Raw genomic sequence first — 15140 nt, forward strand, 5'->3', positions numbered from 1 at the left:
TTATTTTTTGAGACATCACCTATAGAGTGTTGGATTGAGAAGCAATACATTGAAAGAGTTGTTGTAATACAATGATGAAAGATCGTGGTCTAGCATTACCAATTTTTAGAAATGAGAACATTGTAGATATATTATTGAGAAATGCAATGCATCCATAAAGTAATACCCTTTTAAGTTTTTTTATTCTTCTTAAAACTGCAAGGAACAAAATGATGGTTATATATTTAATTAAAAGAAAAACAGAAACTTCAATTTCCTCGTCTCCAAAACATTTATTGGCATAATTAAAAACATGTGCTTGAGAATGAAGATCAGAAATACTACTTTGTAACATGGAAGAACATTTGCCAAAACGCTATATATTCAACAATGCTTTGAAGTAAGTGCCAGTCTTCACTTGTTTTCCATAATAAAAAAAAAAAAAAAAAAAAGAAAGAAAAAGCAATCTGTCACACTGTATCAACTGTATTGATTCTGTTTGGTTACGATCTATAGTGCAGTTAAGTATAAAAAATATGTCCACTATTGTCGGGAGCGCAGTCTGCACTGTCGGGGTGCGAGCTGATAAAAATGATTCTTGGGGTTGAATATTCCGTATAAAACAATGTCCTTCAGCCACACTAAGAGGAAACACATCTTTATTTTGGCCTTTGAAATGGTGACATGTTTGCTTAAAAGGATCACCCCCAAGTCCCCTCCCACAAAGTAATCAAGACAAATGCTTTACTTCATAGACTGCTTCCGGGTCGTGATGTTCGGGATGCGGTTACACTGGCTTGAGGATGAAAACGGCATCGTCTAATACATAGTAGTCATTATACATATCACCTTCACATAAATAGGGCAGTCTGGTGAGGGCCTCAACAGCGAATCCTGCCTCATGGAAAACTTCAGTCAGGCTGTTCACCTGCTCCTCCCAAACCTTCCCGTTGACTTCCATAACTTCGGACGGTTTCTCCCACTTTCCACCTGTTGAGAAACACCATGGTTTAGGTGAAATCCCAAACAACCTTCAATATTTTCCAAATTTCCACAGTATTCTCAAATGTGACAAATCTGGGCAAAAGGTTGAGTGACATCACAAGCAACAAAGATTTCCAACGATTTATAATAATATCAACTCGCATGCAACCAACACAAGATATGTCATAAGCAAGCTCCAAACATATATTCCAAATAGCCCCCACATTTCCTACAGTTGACTATCATTGTAGTCAACAGCACTAGATACAAATAGATAACACACATTGTTCCATATGCCGGGCAATGTCTAAGTCTACTGACAGACTATGCACAAGCAGCTAGTAAGATTCCCAGGACACAACCATGAGACACCAAAATCATAAACCGATGGCTCTTTGATTAAGACAGTGCTTCTGAATCAGGGAATCACAATGCAACAGTGGCACCACCAACATAACAAGGAGAATCACTGTGGTCTGTGAAGGCAACGTCCGCATCATCAGGGAAAGGTACCTGGTCTACTGATGACCACATCAGGCCATACTAAATACCATTCCATTATTATTACACTTCAATGCTCCACCTAATTAAGTGTTACCTCTCTTTGCTCAGGGCTTTACCAGCCGATTGCCTAACCAGCAGCTACAGGCCTGAACCAAAGAAAGGGGGACATAATAAAGAGAAATGGCAATTTCCTGTTAACTCCTTGCAATCTATGGGCAATACGTTTATTCGCACAATACCGATCAATTAAGGTCTTCACAGGACTCAGGTTGCAGGCAACAACAAGAGAGAAATGTTAAGTGCACTTAAAAAGCACACTTACCTTTTGTCTCGTCTCAGATATTGTGGTCTTTCCCACAACAAAATATAGCCCTGTTACACAGATCCAAGAAGGTGCTCTCCAGATGGAATCACCCATCTCATGCCACCCAAGCAGAAACTTTAGCTGTTGCTGGGTTTTGGGCCCTCAACAAGTAAGGGGCTGTATGGCTCTACTGAAGTACTGAATGTTTTGTCAGATGCAAGGGTTAGGGGGTAGGGCTGAAGCGGCAGTCATCATGTCGCACAAGAAAATTCCCCCTTGTGCACGGTGGAGAAACCTGCACCAAACTGCAGGGAGAACAATGCACGTTGCCCCATTTCTGCCTCTACACTGCACCCAGGTGAAATGCATTTTCACCTGAAAAACCAGGAGACTGAGCGCCTAATGTGGACAGGGATGGATCTGAAGAGAAGTATAAAGAATTGTTATACTTATTAAAACATGGCCGGCCTCTGGAAACGGACATAGGTAGGATGCATCTTGCAGTTTAAAGTTGAACACTTTTATTCCATACTGATAAAACAGAGACAGCCACCTATGAAAACGTTTCACTGTAGAGTACTGTTCTCACAAGAAAAACCACAGCAGCTTACTACTAGAGTAATTTATACACTTGAGGCTTTTCATTAACTAACCCAATCATACACGCCCAAACATCACACCCCTACTCTAATGTGCACAGGTTTAAGCCCTCAGCCTTATAGTATAGGTGACACCCCATGTTATGGTTCATCTGCCACCACCTGGGCTCAGTCTGCTGTCTAACCCTGCCAAATGATAACCTATGCTACTTCCAAAACCATACCTGGTCCTGGCTCCATTTTATTGCTTGCTATCTTGGAGTCCAATTCAATACCAACATTTGTTTTTGGTTTTTACCTTTTCTACCACCACTTGACAAGGTATATTCCCTTACCCCCTGTCCAAACTGGTGTAATAAAGTTGCATTAAACTCTGTCCATAGTTTATCATCCAGTAAACAAGATATTGATTTGCAAACCATGCTGTTGCTGACCCTCAAAGCTCTGTCCCATGGCTGAACTCAATCCAGCTCTTTGGAAAAGTCATAAACGTTGCCATCCATACGAGGTGTAGATTCAAGTCACTGCAAACTCTTACATCTGATTTACAAGTCCGTTCCTGACCTTGCCCTGTCCCACCATGCTCAGATCAGCTTCCATTACATGATGCTCCACCGCTCAAACTTACAAAACAGACATGGTCCCATCACACCCAATCTTGTAGTGCATAACCATTTCCTTCTCAACACAATATTGGAACGCACTCACTCACACCAGAGACCTGCACCTCCATCAGAACTTCCAAAGTGGCCACCAGAAGCCAGTTGTTTCATCTAGCAGGTTGCCCGTCAGCTAGGCCACGGCTGACATCACTAGCACAAAGTACCTTATGCTAGCACCCATTGTCTTGTAGACTCCTGCTCCCAACCTTCCTCCTCGCATCATAACTTTGTGTAACCAAGGATGGAAACCCGCCCAGGTAACACTTCCCATGCAACCTCTGAATAGCATTTCTGCAAGAGATCCTTACCAAAGAGAAAACGCAAAATACAAATACTACTTTCGGTTTCCTTAATTTGCAAAATGAAATGCAATGAATAAAGATGGGGGCATCATCAATCTCTTGCAGCAATGCTGTAGTTTCATTAATTGAATGCACTGAATAAATGATTTGTTGAAGGCACACCAAATACGTCAGTAACGGTGGTGAACTATTGCAAGCTTTCGAGAAAACCTTTCTGCAAAGAAAACTGTACATAAATAAACGTTCGGTGTTTGAGACACTCCTTAAAAATGCATTTTTTACTTTCTTTTGTCACAGTAGCATCCAGCACCATTATGAACAAAATCCTCCATTAAATCCAAAAACTCCATGTTGGAAATTAACCTTCAGGCACAATGATTAAAAGATGCTAATTCATGAGATAACAAAGCGCTAATTTACATTTCGAACCATTAAGCGACCTTGATCTACTTCAGACAGCAGGGACGATGAATATAATTTCTCAAATGAATCAGTCGAAAAGTAATTGCTGTTAAAAGAACACAGTTGAAATAAACCTTTATTCTGATGACTTCCAAGGAAATGTGAAAATTGGCACTAATGCAAGCCATAAAAACACTCGCCTCATCGAGGAGCCCTTGCTTCTGCAGTTCATCTTCTATATTATTGCACAGATGGCTTTTTGACGCCATTTGCACGATTATGGAGAAATATAGCTCAATAATCAACATCCAAGGCCTTCCCAATGAAATACTCAAGACGGTTAACAGTTATGGTTATTAACTGTGGTTTAGCGGCAGCAAGTCTTTAATGAAATGCCCGCTCCATCACAACTTGCATCTACTTCTTTCTTCCTGGGGATCATTCCCAATCCGCAAAACCATCAATACCGAGAATGTAGGCGGACAATTAGTCCAAATGCTCGGTGGCCGATTCACATAGAAGAACACTCAAGATTCTCACAAAGTTACTCTTTTCTTGGGATTCACAAACATCCGCTTGGATCGGCACAGAAACTATGACAATCGAAAACTAAGAAATTTGCAACCAAAAGTCGACAGATTTACTTCTGGCAAAACAAGATTTCTGTTTATTATTATGATCAAAATGCGAAAGATAGTGCCTTAACTTTTTTACCCCACCTTGAAAATATTTTTTTCTAGGTGGACTAGAACTATTCCATACCTCGTCCCAAGAACAAACACACTTACTGCTACCATTTTACATACTTGATTCACTTGTATTTCCATGGTTCCAATTGCCATGCAAAATGTTAGTGAATGCATGCACAGTTCTGATTTTGTGAGCGTTCTAAGCATTTTCCAAAGTTATTCCCCCCCCCCCCTCCCCCCTGGACTCTCCTCCGAGGCCTTTGTTTCCCACCTCTCCTTCTAGACCTGTAGCTGTGGAAGATTTGCCATATTCAAGGATTTTCTAAAGAAGTAAATGGAATTTGGGGCTACAAAATGTGCTCCTCTGGAATTGCAAAGTGAAGTTTTTGAGCACTTAAGTGAATCTTTAAATAAATAATAAAAAAAGTTTTTTTTAAAATTGTTTTTAAACATGAAGTTAACAATCAACCTTGATGAGAATCAGGCGCCCACTTCAGAGTACACAGTATTCATATTTGCCAGGTCAGGTCTGTTGTGAACAGAGCATTAATACAGACATACAAGTACACATAGCTAATACATGTAAACACTATTATGGCTAAGCTGAGCAGCCCTCTGTATCTTCCCTTAGATCTCTTGAGTCTACCTATCCATTGTACCACCAGATACCTCAGTGCCATCACTCACTATATCCATCCCATAGTATGCCCTCCACCATCCCCAGATCTTAATAACCTTGTGGGGGCAGCCCCTACTACGGTATGTCATCTTCTCAGCCGCCATGTAGCGGTCCATTCCCTGAAGCCATTCCTGTAAGGACAGAGCCTCTGGGACTCTTCATTACTTCGCTACCCTTTTCGTAGCCACTACCAGGCCCAGGACGTAAAATAGGAGTTTAAATCGGGGAAGGTCTACATCATTAGGGATTCCCAGTAAAACGTATTTAGGGTCAAGGGGGAGTTTTGTCTGCAGTACCTGTGAGAGCTCCTGGATGATCTCAGTCCAAAATGTCTGTATCTAAGGACAGTCCCATATCGTGCGCGCGATGGAACCTATGTCTGCTGAGCATCTCAGACATGTAGGCACAGGAGCAATACCATTCTTGGATAGCTTCTGATGTTCGTTTTAAACCCTGTGTAACACCTTAAATTGAATTAGACGCAAGCGCGTCTTTATCGCTACCTCACTAGGATGCATCAGAGCTGCCTCACAGTCAATGTATTCCATTGCACTCAGGTCCTGTGTCCATCTTTTCCTCAGTTGTATCAAGGAATTGGACATGTTGTTATTTATGGTCCAGTACGTCTGGGAAATGGCACCTCTGCCAAAGGCGTCCATTAAAATGTGTCCCTCTAGAGGGGACATTCCGGAAGGTCCGCCCCTTCCTGCCCTTCAGCCCGCCATGCATGGCATAGTTGTGCATGCTTAAGAAACTGAGCTTGCTGCATCTCGTATTGTATCCCAATTCCCGAAGCCACGCAACTTGGGGACCTCCTCAACCAGTTACCTCTCCAAAGCGGTGTCTCTCATGTGATTTTGTGCACCCAACCCAACACTTTTGGAACTCTACGCCATGCTTACAAGGACACCTGTGTCACTGGCGCTAGGCTCTGTACACCACCACCTCATGCAAATAGTGTAGATGTGTATGATTTTACAGTACTGCATGCCCCAGGCGGAATGTCGGATGGTCCTAGGAGGAGTGTATCCAATAATTAATAACTATTAGGTGAGCCGCCCAGTAGTAACTCTCAATATCAGGAATTGCCAGCCCCTCATTGTATTGAGACTGTTGAGGGTTCGCAGCAATATCCGGCGGTGACACCCATCCCACAGCAGCATGCTAAACCCTTTGTTAGTAAGTGTTTTGAAGAGCATAGAGCAGCTTTGGTAGAGTGATCCTTTTAAGTATTCGCGTTTCATCAATATGAAGGGGAGCCCCCTCCATCTATCCAATTTAGTCCAGAAATGTGCAAGTACTTTCTCAATATTGCTAGCGCAGGTATCCCTTTGAGAAGTCATGAAGATCACTAAATAGAGAAAGCACTAACTGGTTAAACATAAACCCTGCAGAGCACCAGGGGGATCCTGTGGATGTATACCACTGATTTGGCCCAATTAGTTCTGTAACCTGAGAGAGTCCCATAGGTCTCTAGTACTTCAAAAAGAGCTGGGATGGTCTTATCTGGCTCCGTCACATAGAGGAGCAGGTCATGTGTGTAATGTTTCTCCTCCATGCCATTGGTGGGGGGTAACTCGAAACCCATGTATGCTCGGGGTTGTCTACTGTCACAGGCCAGGGATTCTAGTGCGAGTGTAGACAATAACGGAGAGAGAGGGGGTGCAACCGTGACTGGTCCCCCACTCTACTGGAAATTCCTGTGACGTCCTCGCATTCACCCAGACTACGGCTTTTAATACACACTTAATTGAGTCATGATATTAGGTTCCACATTGCTTCCAGCACACTACAGGACCACCAAAGTTAAAGTACACAACAAAAAACGGGGACACTCCTAATAAGAAAATAAAAATGTCACAGTCGCCAATCAAGTTGCAATGCAGAGCAACCCTTGGTTGCCCATCTGGAGAATAACGCATAGACTAATGAGTGCTTTCACCTTTCCTTTGCTTAGCAAGGTCTGACAGAATTACAATTTTTAAAAAAGGGCCTCAAGTAGTTTGGTGGACAGAGACTCTGTCACAAACTTGCATTATGGCCTATGGCACTTGTTATATGGTGGACATTGGTCCAATGTGAACTGAGAAAGGGTCCTATGAAGTTCCCAAAGCTTATATGTATAGTGCTAGTATTTATTTATATAAGCTTTGGGGGACCTCACAGGACCCTTCCTCAAATCACATTGGGCCAACGTCAGTAATGGAATGAGGTCACATTCATATGGATCAACGTTCTATTCCTCCCAGGGCGGTTTCTCAGATTTTACTGGACCAACCTAAGGAAAATACAGAAGTCACAGATAAATATAAATGCTTTCAGCAACTGACCGGACCCTTTCTCAGATCTGAATGAGAGGCAGCGTTCTACGAGATCATGAAAGCTTATAATTATATCTGAAAAATCTACACATTACTTGCACTGACTCAATAAAAGATAATATCATCTCCACAGACACAAAAAATTAGCTTTGTGGAATGACATGCAGTGTTAGAATCTGATCTGCTCTCTGAAAAAATACATATGAATTGTTTCAGTACACATAGGTTTTTCTTTTTTCAGTCTTTCTCCTCCTTATATAGAGGTAATAACTGTGGTTTAAGTATATACAGCAGCAGTGTTGTCCTTTGGAATAAGAAACACTGGTGCATATATTGATTATTAAGGTAGAATATAATTCTAACTGGTGTAGTGTGGTACATGATATCCAGACCTACTCAAGCATCTGCTGAAATTCCTTAAACAGATTGGTAACTGACTGAATTAGCATTAAATGATAAAGATTCAGTGGCTTAACAGACGCGCATTCATGGATATATATGGCACGCCAGGGGAGCTCGTTGAGAGGATAACGTGAAGTGAGGGAGTAGTGATGACAGTAGGAGTTTAGGTTGCAAAGTTCATTGTGGTTTACTTTTCGCTAGGTAAGTATCTAATGAGCCCAAGAGGGGTTTTTAGCTTCTGACAAGGTCCGAATTACTTAAGAGTTATAGAAATCGTGTTACATGTATAACACAGCCAGGCCCACAAGAAGTGGACAGAGCTCTGTGCAGTATTTTTCCAATTAGATAGTATGGCCTTTGGACCTCCATAGTTATGGATAGGTCGAGGAGAAGTGTCACTTCTGTTCAAATCAGGCAGTTCACGAAAAGCCTTTGCACCCAGAACTAACTGCTAAGCAGTCGAGTGAGATTTCAACCTGCTGCACCTTTTTAATGACTTTAGACAACTCTGTCTTAAAGGGTTGGATCCTTTTACGATAAAACGTCAGGTGCAGTAACCCCCCTTAATCTTCTTCACAGTGCCAGCATATGTTGGTGGGGATACGTCCTACGTATGCAACCTACCGGGAGGCTAGATTGACCTGGAAATAGCTAGGATTCTAGACTGTGGCACAGAGGGACAGACTTTAGAAACAAATGCTAAAGTGCAACCACTGGTCCCGAGATGGTGTCTGAAAGAGTTCACATCCACTCAAGATGCTGCAAGAAAACAACTGAGAAGGAAAAACAGCAAACCACAAAAAAACAACATTTGATTACAGTGATTAGCAGGACTGAGTACACAATTTCCTAAATGCATGAAAAATAATATTTTGGAACATTCTTAATTTAGAAGTAAAACGTATATTAAACAACAACTTTCTACATAAATGTGTTTGTATCTATATAACAAAAGTCCATAACACTCTGGAAGTTTTAGTAACCTTTTTACATGGCATATGGTTAATCTGACACACAGCTTGGAGCCTCATTACGATGTCGGGCGGAGTTCCCTCTACCCAACATCGTCTCGCTCAAGGGAACGACCGACACCTGGTCGGCGGTCCTGACCGACTAATTAGGAAGCGAGCGAAGACTGTTCGGTCGCACTCCTATACTTTACAAAGGAAACATGCTCCCATTGTAAAAATGCGAGGTGCAGTTCATCCCTGCACCCGTGGCAGGCACCTCAAGGTGCCTGTCACAAGGTGCAGGGACCAACAGGGGGGCATCATAGGTGCCCTCACTGCCTCCAAGAGGAGGCTGCAAACCAAAGGGGGCACTGCTGGGGGCCCCCGAGGTCGAGTTCCGACAGCCTTTCTGTGTTGGAAAGGCTGGAACAGAAAGGCTGTCTCCACTCGACATCGTAATCCCAAGGGCAGAAAGACCCGCCCTTGGGATTACTGGCCGCTTTCCAAATGGCAGACAGGCTCTCCGAGCCCGCCGGAAGTCAGCCGGAAAGCCTGTTCAGATTCCTTTCCGACCAACTACATCATAATAGGTCGGTCAGAAAGGAATCCAACCGACATATTAAGATGCGGTCAGAGCCGTTTCCGACTGCATCGTAATTAGGACCTTGTTTTACAAGCAGATATTGAGACTCAATTTCTAAAACATTCAAAGACGTTTAAGCAGAATTGAGGAGTTCAAAATGTTTATTGGTCATAACAAAGCCAGATGGATACTGTTCAGCACAGATATCTAAAGAGAGTTAGAACCATTAACAATAAATAAGCTTGATTTTAGACAAGAAAGTAAATGTCCTTTTGAGAAGGAAGGGCGGAGGTCATCTGGGTTATTGCTGTGAGCCAGGACTTTTTCTCCTTCATTTAAGGTTTGGGTCATGCTATGAGAGGTGACTTGGCAATACCCTGAGAATAAAGTCGAAGATTGAATACACTTCAGACATCTACTCTTTCAGTGTTATTTTTGGATTTTTGATTCTAACAATTTTTTTAATTTCGTAATTATAACTTAGAACAGAAGACTTTTCTAAATACATTTGAAAGGTAAACAGCCAGTGAGATAAGCTATTTGGCATTTTTTATGAAATAACATATGACCTGGGCCACTAATTACTCCAGATTTACCTACAATCCTAGATCACAAAAAATTAGAAAATGTTTGAGAGGAGTTAAAATGGTTAAAGCTTGGGTAACACACTGTACAACCAATTAAATGTTGCTCCTGCCATAACCCACAGCAATCAAAGAGGAGTCAAAAAGATTTTCTCAAACGCTATAAGGAAACACAGTGTTAACCCAAAGAGCATCCTAAGTCAATCTTTTTTTTTTTTTTAGAAAAATAGGATTTTAAATATTTGTAGCTGAAAAATTAGTAACAGTTTTCTCTTTGGTAACACTAAAAAGAAACAATATTTTCACTGCTCCCCTGTGTAGCGGAGTAAAACTGGTTTACTAGCAGTGTTGTTACCAAGATGAAAACATTTTTTACCTATCTTTCTTGGAAGACGCTCATAGACACCAAGTTTATTTTAATGTGGTGGCTTTCAAAGACTGCCACTTCCTCTAACCAAGAGTATTTTTGCACTTTGAAGCAAAACAGTAAAAGAATAGAAATCTCCTTACCTTACTTTTAGTAAGGACTATACAAACAAAATATGTTACTGTTTGTACTAGAGGTCCCATTCATGTAAACAAAGTAACATTCTTTTAAAAGCCATGAGACATTTTCCAATGCAGCATCTTCATGAAACAAAATGTACTCCTCGTACAAGGCACATTTATATTGACTTAAGATTAAATGTTATATGATCTACGTGAAACAGATCCTTCTGGTATTTGAACCTGAGTGACAAAGAAATTCATTGTGCTAATGCGATTAGATCACAACATTCTGTTAAAACTTAATTTGTCACTTAAAGACTGCCTATAAAAATAATAACAAAATACAAACCAAATTTTCTATACACCACTAGCAGCCAGAACTTTAAAAACAATGAACATTATGGGAATACTTTCACAACTATTTAAATTCAACGGTTCTAAAAAATAAAAAACACAAGATATTAACTTTTTTACTTTAATTACGTTTATAGGTCAGAAGCATAATTTACTTGAATTTGGAGATGACCCACGTGCAAGTGAATGAGAGCACTGCTGTACAGCTTGTGGTAGATCTGGAAAACGGAAAAATTGATTATGTGCCGTAGCACCCAAAAATTGAGCATGATACACAGTTAACATGTTTCACCATCAGAAAAATCACTAGCAACTAATACACAAAATAATGTATAATGTAATAAACTGTGTCAGAAAATGTAAAGAAAATATCAGAAAGGTGATGTTATTTAACCGCTTCCAGTAGCAATAACCAACCATACTGTATCACAGAAGATAAACAGGTCTACAGTAGGAACACATTTTGCAAATGCACATTCTATCAGTAAATAGATCTGTACATGCTCATTAATGAAACATTACAAGCTTGTTTGGTATACAAAATGTACCTGTGGAGCTCCACACCATCCTGACAAACATTTTTACCACTATTGCTCAAATACAGAAGAGTAATCAGATCAGGTACAGAAGAAAAACATTCTCCAACAGCATGCAAATTAAATGTTGAATATAGATCTTACAGTATGTGCCCAAAAACACAGACTCTGTCTGCCTTTAACTACAGTGCGCTCCAATCTGTCTGAGTCCAACTACAAAGTGAATAAGATTCTTCGCTATCCATGGAGAGAAAGAACAAGCCTTGAAAAAGCCAATAGGTCTGGCATTTGTACAGTGTACTATTGGCTTTGGCCCTGTATGTGTACTATGGAATGAGGGTAGACTCAAGTTTCAGATGCTTTTGTCAGAGCTTGCTTCCTACTGCCTCAGGTGACTCGCTAACTGTAAAATAGTCCCTCATGCATTGCACTGGTAGGAGTCCCACATGCAGACAGACACACTCAAAAAACCAACAGAAAAACAGTGAGATAGAAGTATTAATATGAGCCGAGCCAAGATTCGATTGCCAATGTCTCAAGCCAAAGGCTGAACAGTCAGGAGCAAAAGAAGCCATTGGTTCAAAGAGGCCTAGCTAAACCCCTTAAAGTAATTATAGAGTACATTATGATTGCCATGAATAGCACAAGCGTTGTACACGTCAAACATAAAAAAGGATACACAACACAATTACAAACGGAGTATTAACCTGGGGATTGTCACATCGCCATTCACACCCTTTGGACATCTTGCCTGGTTTTCAACATATACAGAAATGGAAGAAGGTTTAAGAGAGATTTTTGGTAAGAGAGAATAGAGTGGAACTGTAGAATGATGGAAAGAAAGGTGAAAATTGCAGTAATGGGTTGTGCCATTGTGAGTTGAGCCATGTCAACAAAGCTGGGTGTGGAGGGAGAGTAGGGCCCATGCAAGATAATGACAGGAGCCAGGGTGCTTGGGGCTATGTATGCCTGACAATAAGATATTATTCTAGCACACAGGAGTACCCAGGAAGTGCCCAGAAGAAGTGTGTTTATTTATTCACGTTAGCTATAGAATGAGTTATAAAGAGAGTTGTAAAGAGCAAGGTTCCTCAGCTTGAATTATCCATGATAAATGAACTCAAAGTAACAATATAGGATATTCCACCTCAATTGATACCCATTAGTATTCATTAAATTATAAAGCCATTTTCAAAAGATGATGAATGAAGAAATATTGTGCTTGGCTGGTAAGAAAAGTGCCATCCCAGCTAACCTTCTTTTGGACCAGCATCTAAAACGCATTAAAGTACGGTTTCATTAAGGGTTTAACAATGGCATAAATACAAATTAAGACCCCACTACTAGGTTTGTGGAAGAGCCCCTAGCAGCCCGGGTTGAATGTCTCACAGATACTCAAAGTATGTGGCCAAGCAATGGCTCCCTAATCGATGTGGACCCTATAGCACCACAAAGTTTCAGTGACTGATCTTGTGCCCCTAAGTGAAGCTCCAGCATTACTAAATTTAGATGGGCAAGATGGCTCAGCAGCTGGCGAATGGTGTTCACAGTCAAAAACTTAGATTTAAAAGGAGAAATTTAATAAAAGATTAGAACAACTAAGCTAAAAAGGCTCCTCTCATAACTAGCTATGGTTGGTGAAAAACTTTGCACTTAATTATCTAAGAGGCAGAGCTAAAGGTCTTCCTTCTCTCAAGTACATGCCTGATTCTCCCTACCGGAAGAGGGTTGGCTGCACTACACATAGTTGTAGATGCAACTGCAACTTATGGTTACAAGGAGGATGTTAGTTGGATACTCACACATTTTCTTTCACTTTAGAGAACATCTAGATGAAGAACGCTTCAAAAATACTTTCAGAGTGGTGACAAGCAAAGTTCAACATTAGCACCCCAACAAAGCCAAAAGGACTTCCCAGAATCAAAAAGACCAGGTGATCGAAGCATAAGTATGGTGCTATCACACCTTTCAAATGAGAACAATCACTTCTGTCACAGGCAGCTAATTCAGTAGCTTGGGCCTGAAAACAGTACCACAGCGCAGTATTATTAAAGCCACTGGAAAGCCTTTAAGGCAGTAAATCCTGAACCAAATTGCTGGTCTGGAACATGTCCATTAATGCAAACTCAGCCAACATAAATCACCTAACAAGCTCTGCAGCAAGTGACTGAAACAACAAAGAAGGCCAAACAAATATCTGCATTAGCAAAGGACCAGTGCAACTATGGCTGTGTATCAACACAATAGTAAGAGAGATGTACAAACATTACCGTACAACAGAAATGCTGCATGTTAGGACGTACACCAGGGAATGCACCTGGGTACATTCATGAGGTAATGAACATCGAAAAGAATGATAATATCAGTCCTATTGACAGTGAATGCTTCTTTCCCTTTTCTATAGTAGTCTAGCAATCTTTCCTCTCGCACTATGATCACATCATGGGCCCTATGCAGTGTTGCTTTAGTACACTGGGAACAAAGACAAACAAGCTTTGGCATAGCCAATAGGTCTCGCCTTTGGGACCTTATAAGTGTTTAGCCATACAACAGTTGCATAACTAAATACTTATAAGGTCCCAAAAGCGAGACCTATTGGCTATGCCAAGCGGCCGTGGGGCCGCAAAAGTGATCGCGATCGCAATCAAACATCAAAGCGGCCGCGGGGCCGCGAAAGTGATCGCAGTCAAGCGCGGCACCGCGCACATGCACTGTAGGTCTAGGCTGCCCTGGTAGCACTTTTTGGAGCCCTCTCAATAAGTCTCGCCAGACCAGCGCATGCGCTGGGTCAGGCGAGACCTAAAATGACAGTGCAGAATGGATCATTGAAGAGCCTCAGTATTGTCTGTAGCTAATGAGTCAAAGAGCTGACCCTAGTTGGGGTACTTGGTACTTTTCCTGCAGAAAGGGTGAGGTCTATACAGAATGACCACTAACAACTAGACAGAGCATTGTACTCCTGACTCATATGCTCTTTTTTTGGAAACAGCCAGTACAGAAAATACATTTGCAATTTTGCGTCATAGAATCAAGATTAGCTGAATTTTACCATAACAAGGTGCACCAGCAAATTTGGAAACTTAACCAGGTGGAATTATAAATTTCGAGTTAGGGACGTGTTTGTGGTCATTTTGGTGTGGACCTTCCTGCAAACTGAAAATCTAAGAGCATACCTACAAACACTTAAGGCTGCCAGTATTCATTCAACTCTTACAGGCAAGTTCTGATCTCAAAACCTGTCCTGCAAATATGTAGATTTTCAAGAGTTCTCTTGAGATTATGAGTGAATGCCAGAAATAAGCAGGAGCAATCCAGTGGCAACAAAGGACTGATTTTTAAATTCAGCGCATTGTAAATTTGTCCATGGATGAGAGACAACACGTTTTCTCAGAATCTGACAAAAAACAGGAACCAACATCTAATTAAATCAAACCTCAACACCAGAAATCATTACAGTTTCATCCATGACAAGACACCTCACTAATCCTTCCACCACAAGCAAGGTGCTCTGCTTTGTTGAAAAGAGGGTTTGTGTAGGCAGGGAGTTAAGTAAGCAGGCATTAGTGCAAGTCAAGCACCCAAAGAGTTGGTCACGGAGAACAACTTCTTGAACCTCATTCTCAGCTGAACTCTCTGCGCAAAAAACAAAGAAAATTTAACATTTTCTGATCAGTTGGAGAAAAAGAAGGGAACTGAAGGTATTTTAGTAGGGTGATTCCTACAACAACTCAGTAAGTTATTTGCCTGTTTAAAAGGGAGTGTGAAAAGAGGAGATTCATCAACTGTGAGAGCAGCAAACCGTTGGTTTCGTGCACTG

The 15140-nt window shown here is 41.2% G+C and overlaps 1 protein-coding gene across 3 annotated transcripts in view; it reads right to left on the reverse strand.

The window, feature by feature from the left end:
* Nucleotides 1-252: 252 nt before the first annotated feature.
* The window catches only part of METTL9 (methyltransferase 9, His-X-His N1(pi)-histidine), a 126874-nt gene continuing 111986 nt past the window's right edge, over nt 253-15140 (reverse strand). The window contains exons 5-6 of one of the 3 annotated variants that reach the window (XM_085629030.1): nt 10943-11005; nt 253-969 (exon numbers count right to left, since the gene is read on the reverse strand). In XM_085629030.1, the coding sequence (XP_085485156.1) occupies nt 767-969; nt 10943-11005 (266 nt within the window). In that variant the 3' untranslated portion in view covers nt 253-766. The remainder of the gene's footprint in view (nt 970-10942; nt 11006-15140) is intronic. The other 2 variants (XM_085629031.1, XM_085629032.1) reach the window with 2 other exon arrangements.

The sequence above is a fragment of the Triturus cristatus genome, chromosome 10 (genome assembly GCF_964204655.1).
Source record: "Triturus cristatus chromosome 10, aTriCri1.1, whole genome shotgun sequence".
Lineage (NCBI taxonomy): Eukaryota > Metazoa > Chordata > Amphibia > Caudata > Salamandridae > Triturus > Triturus cristatus.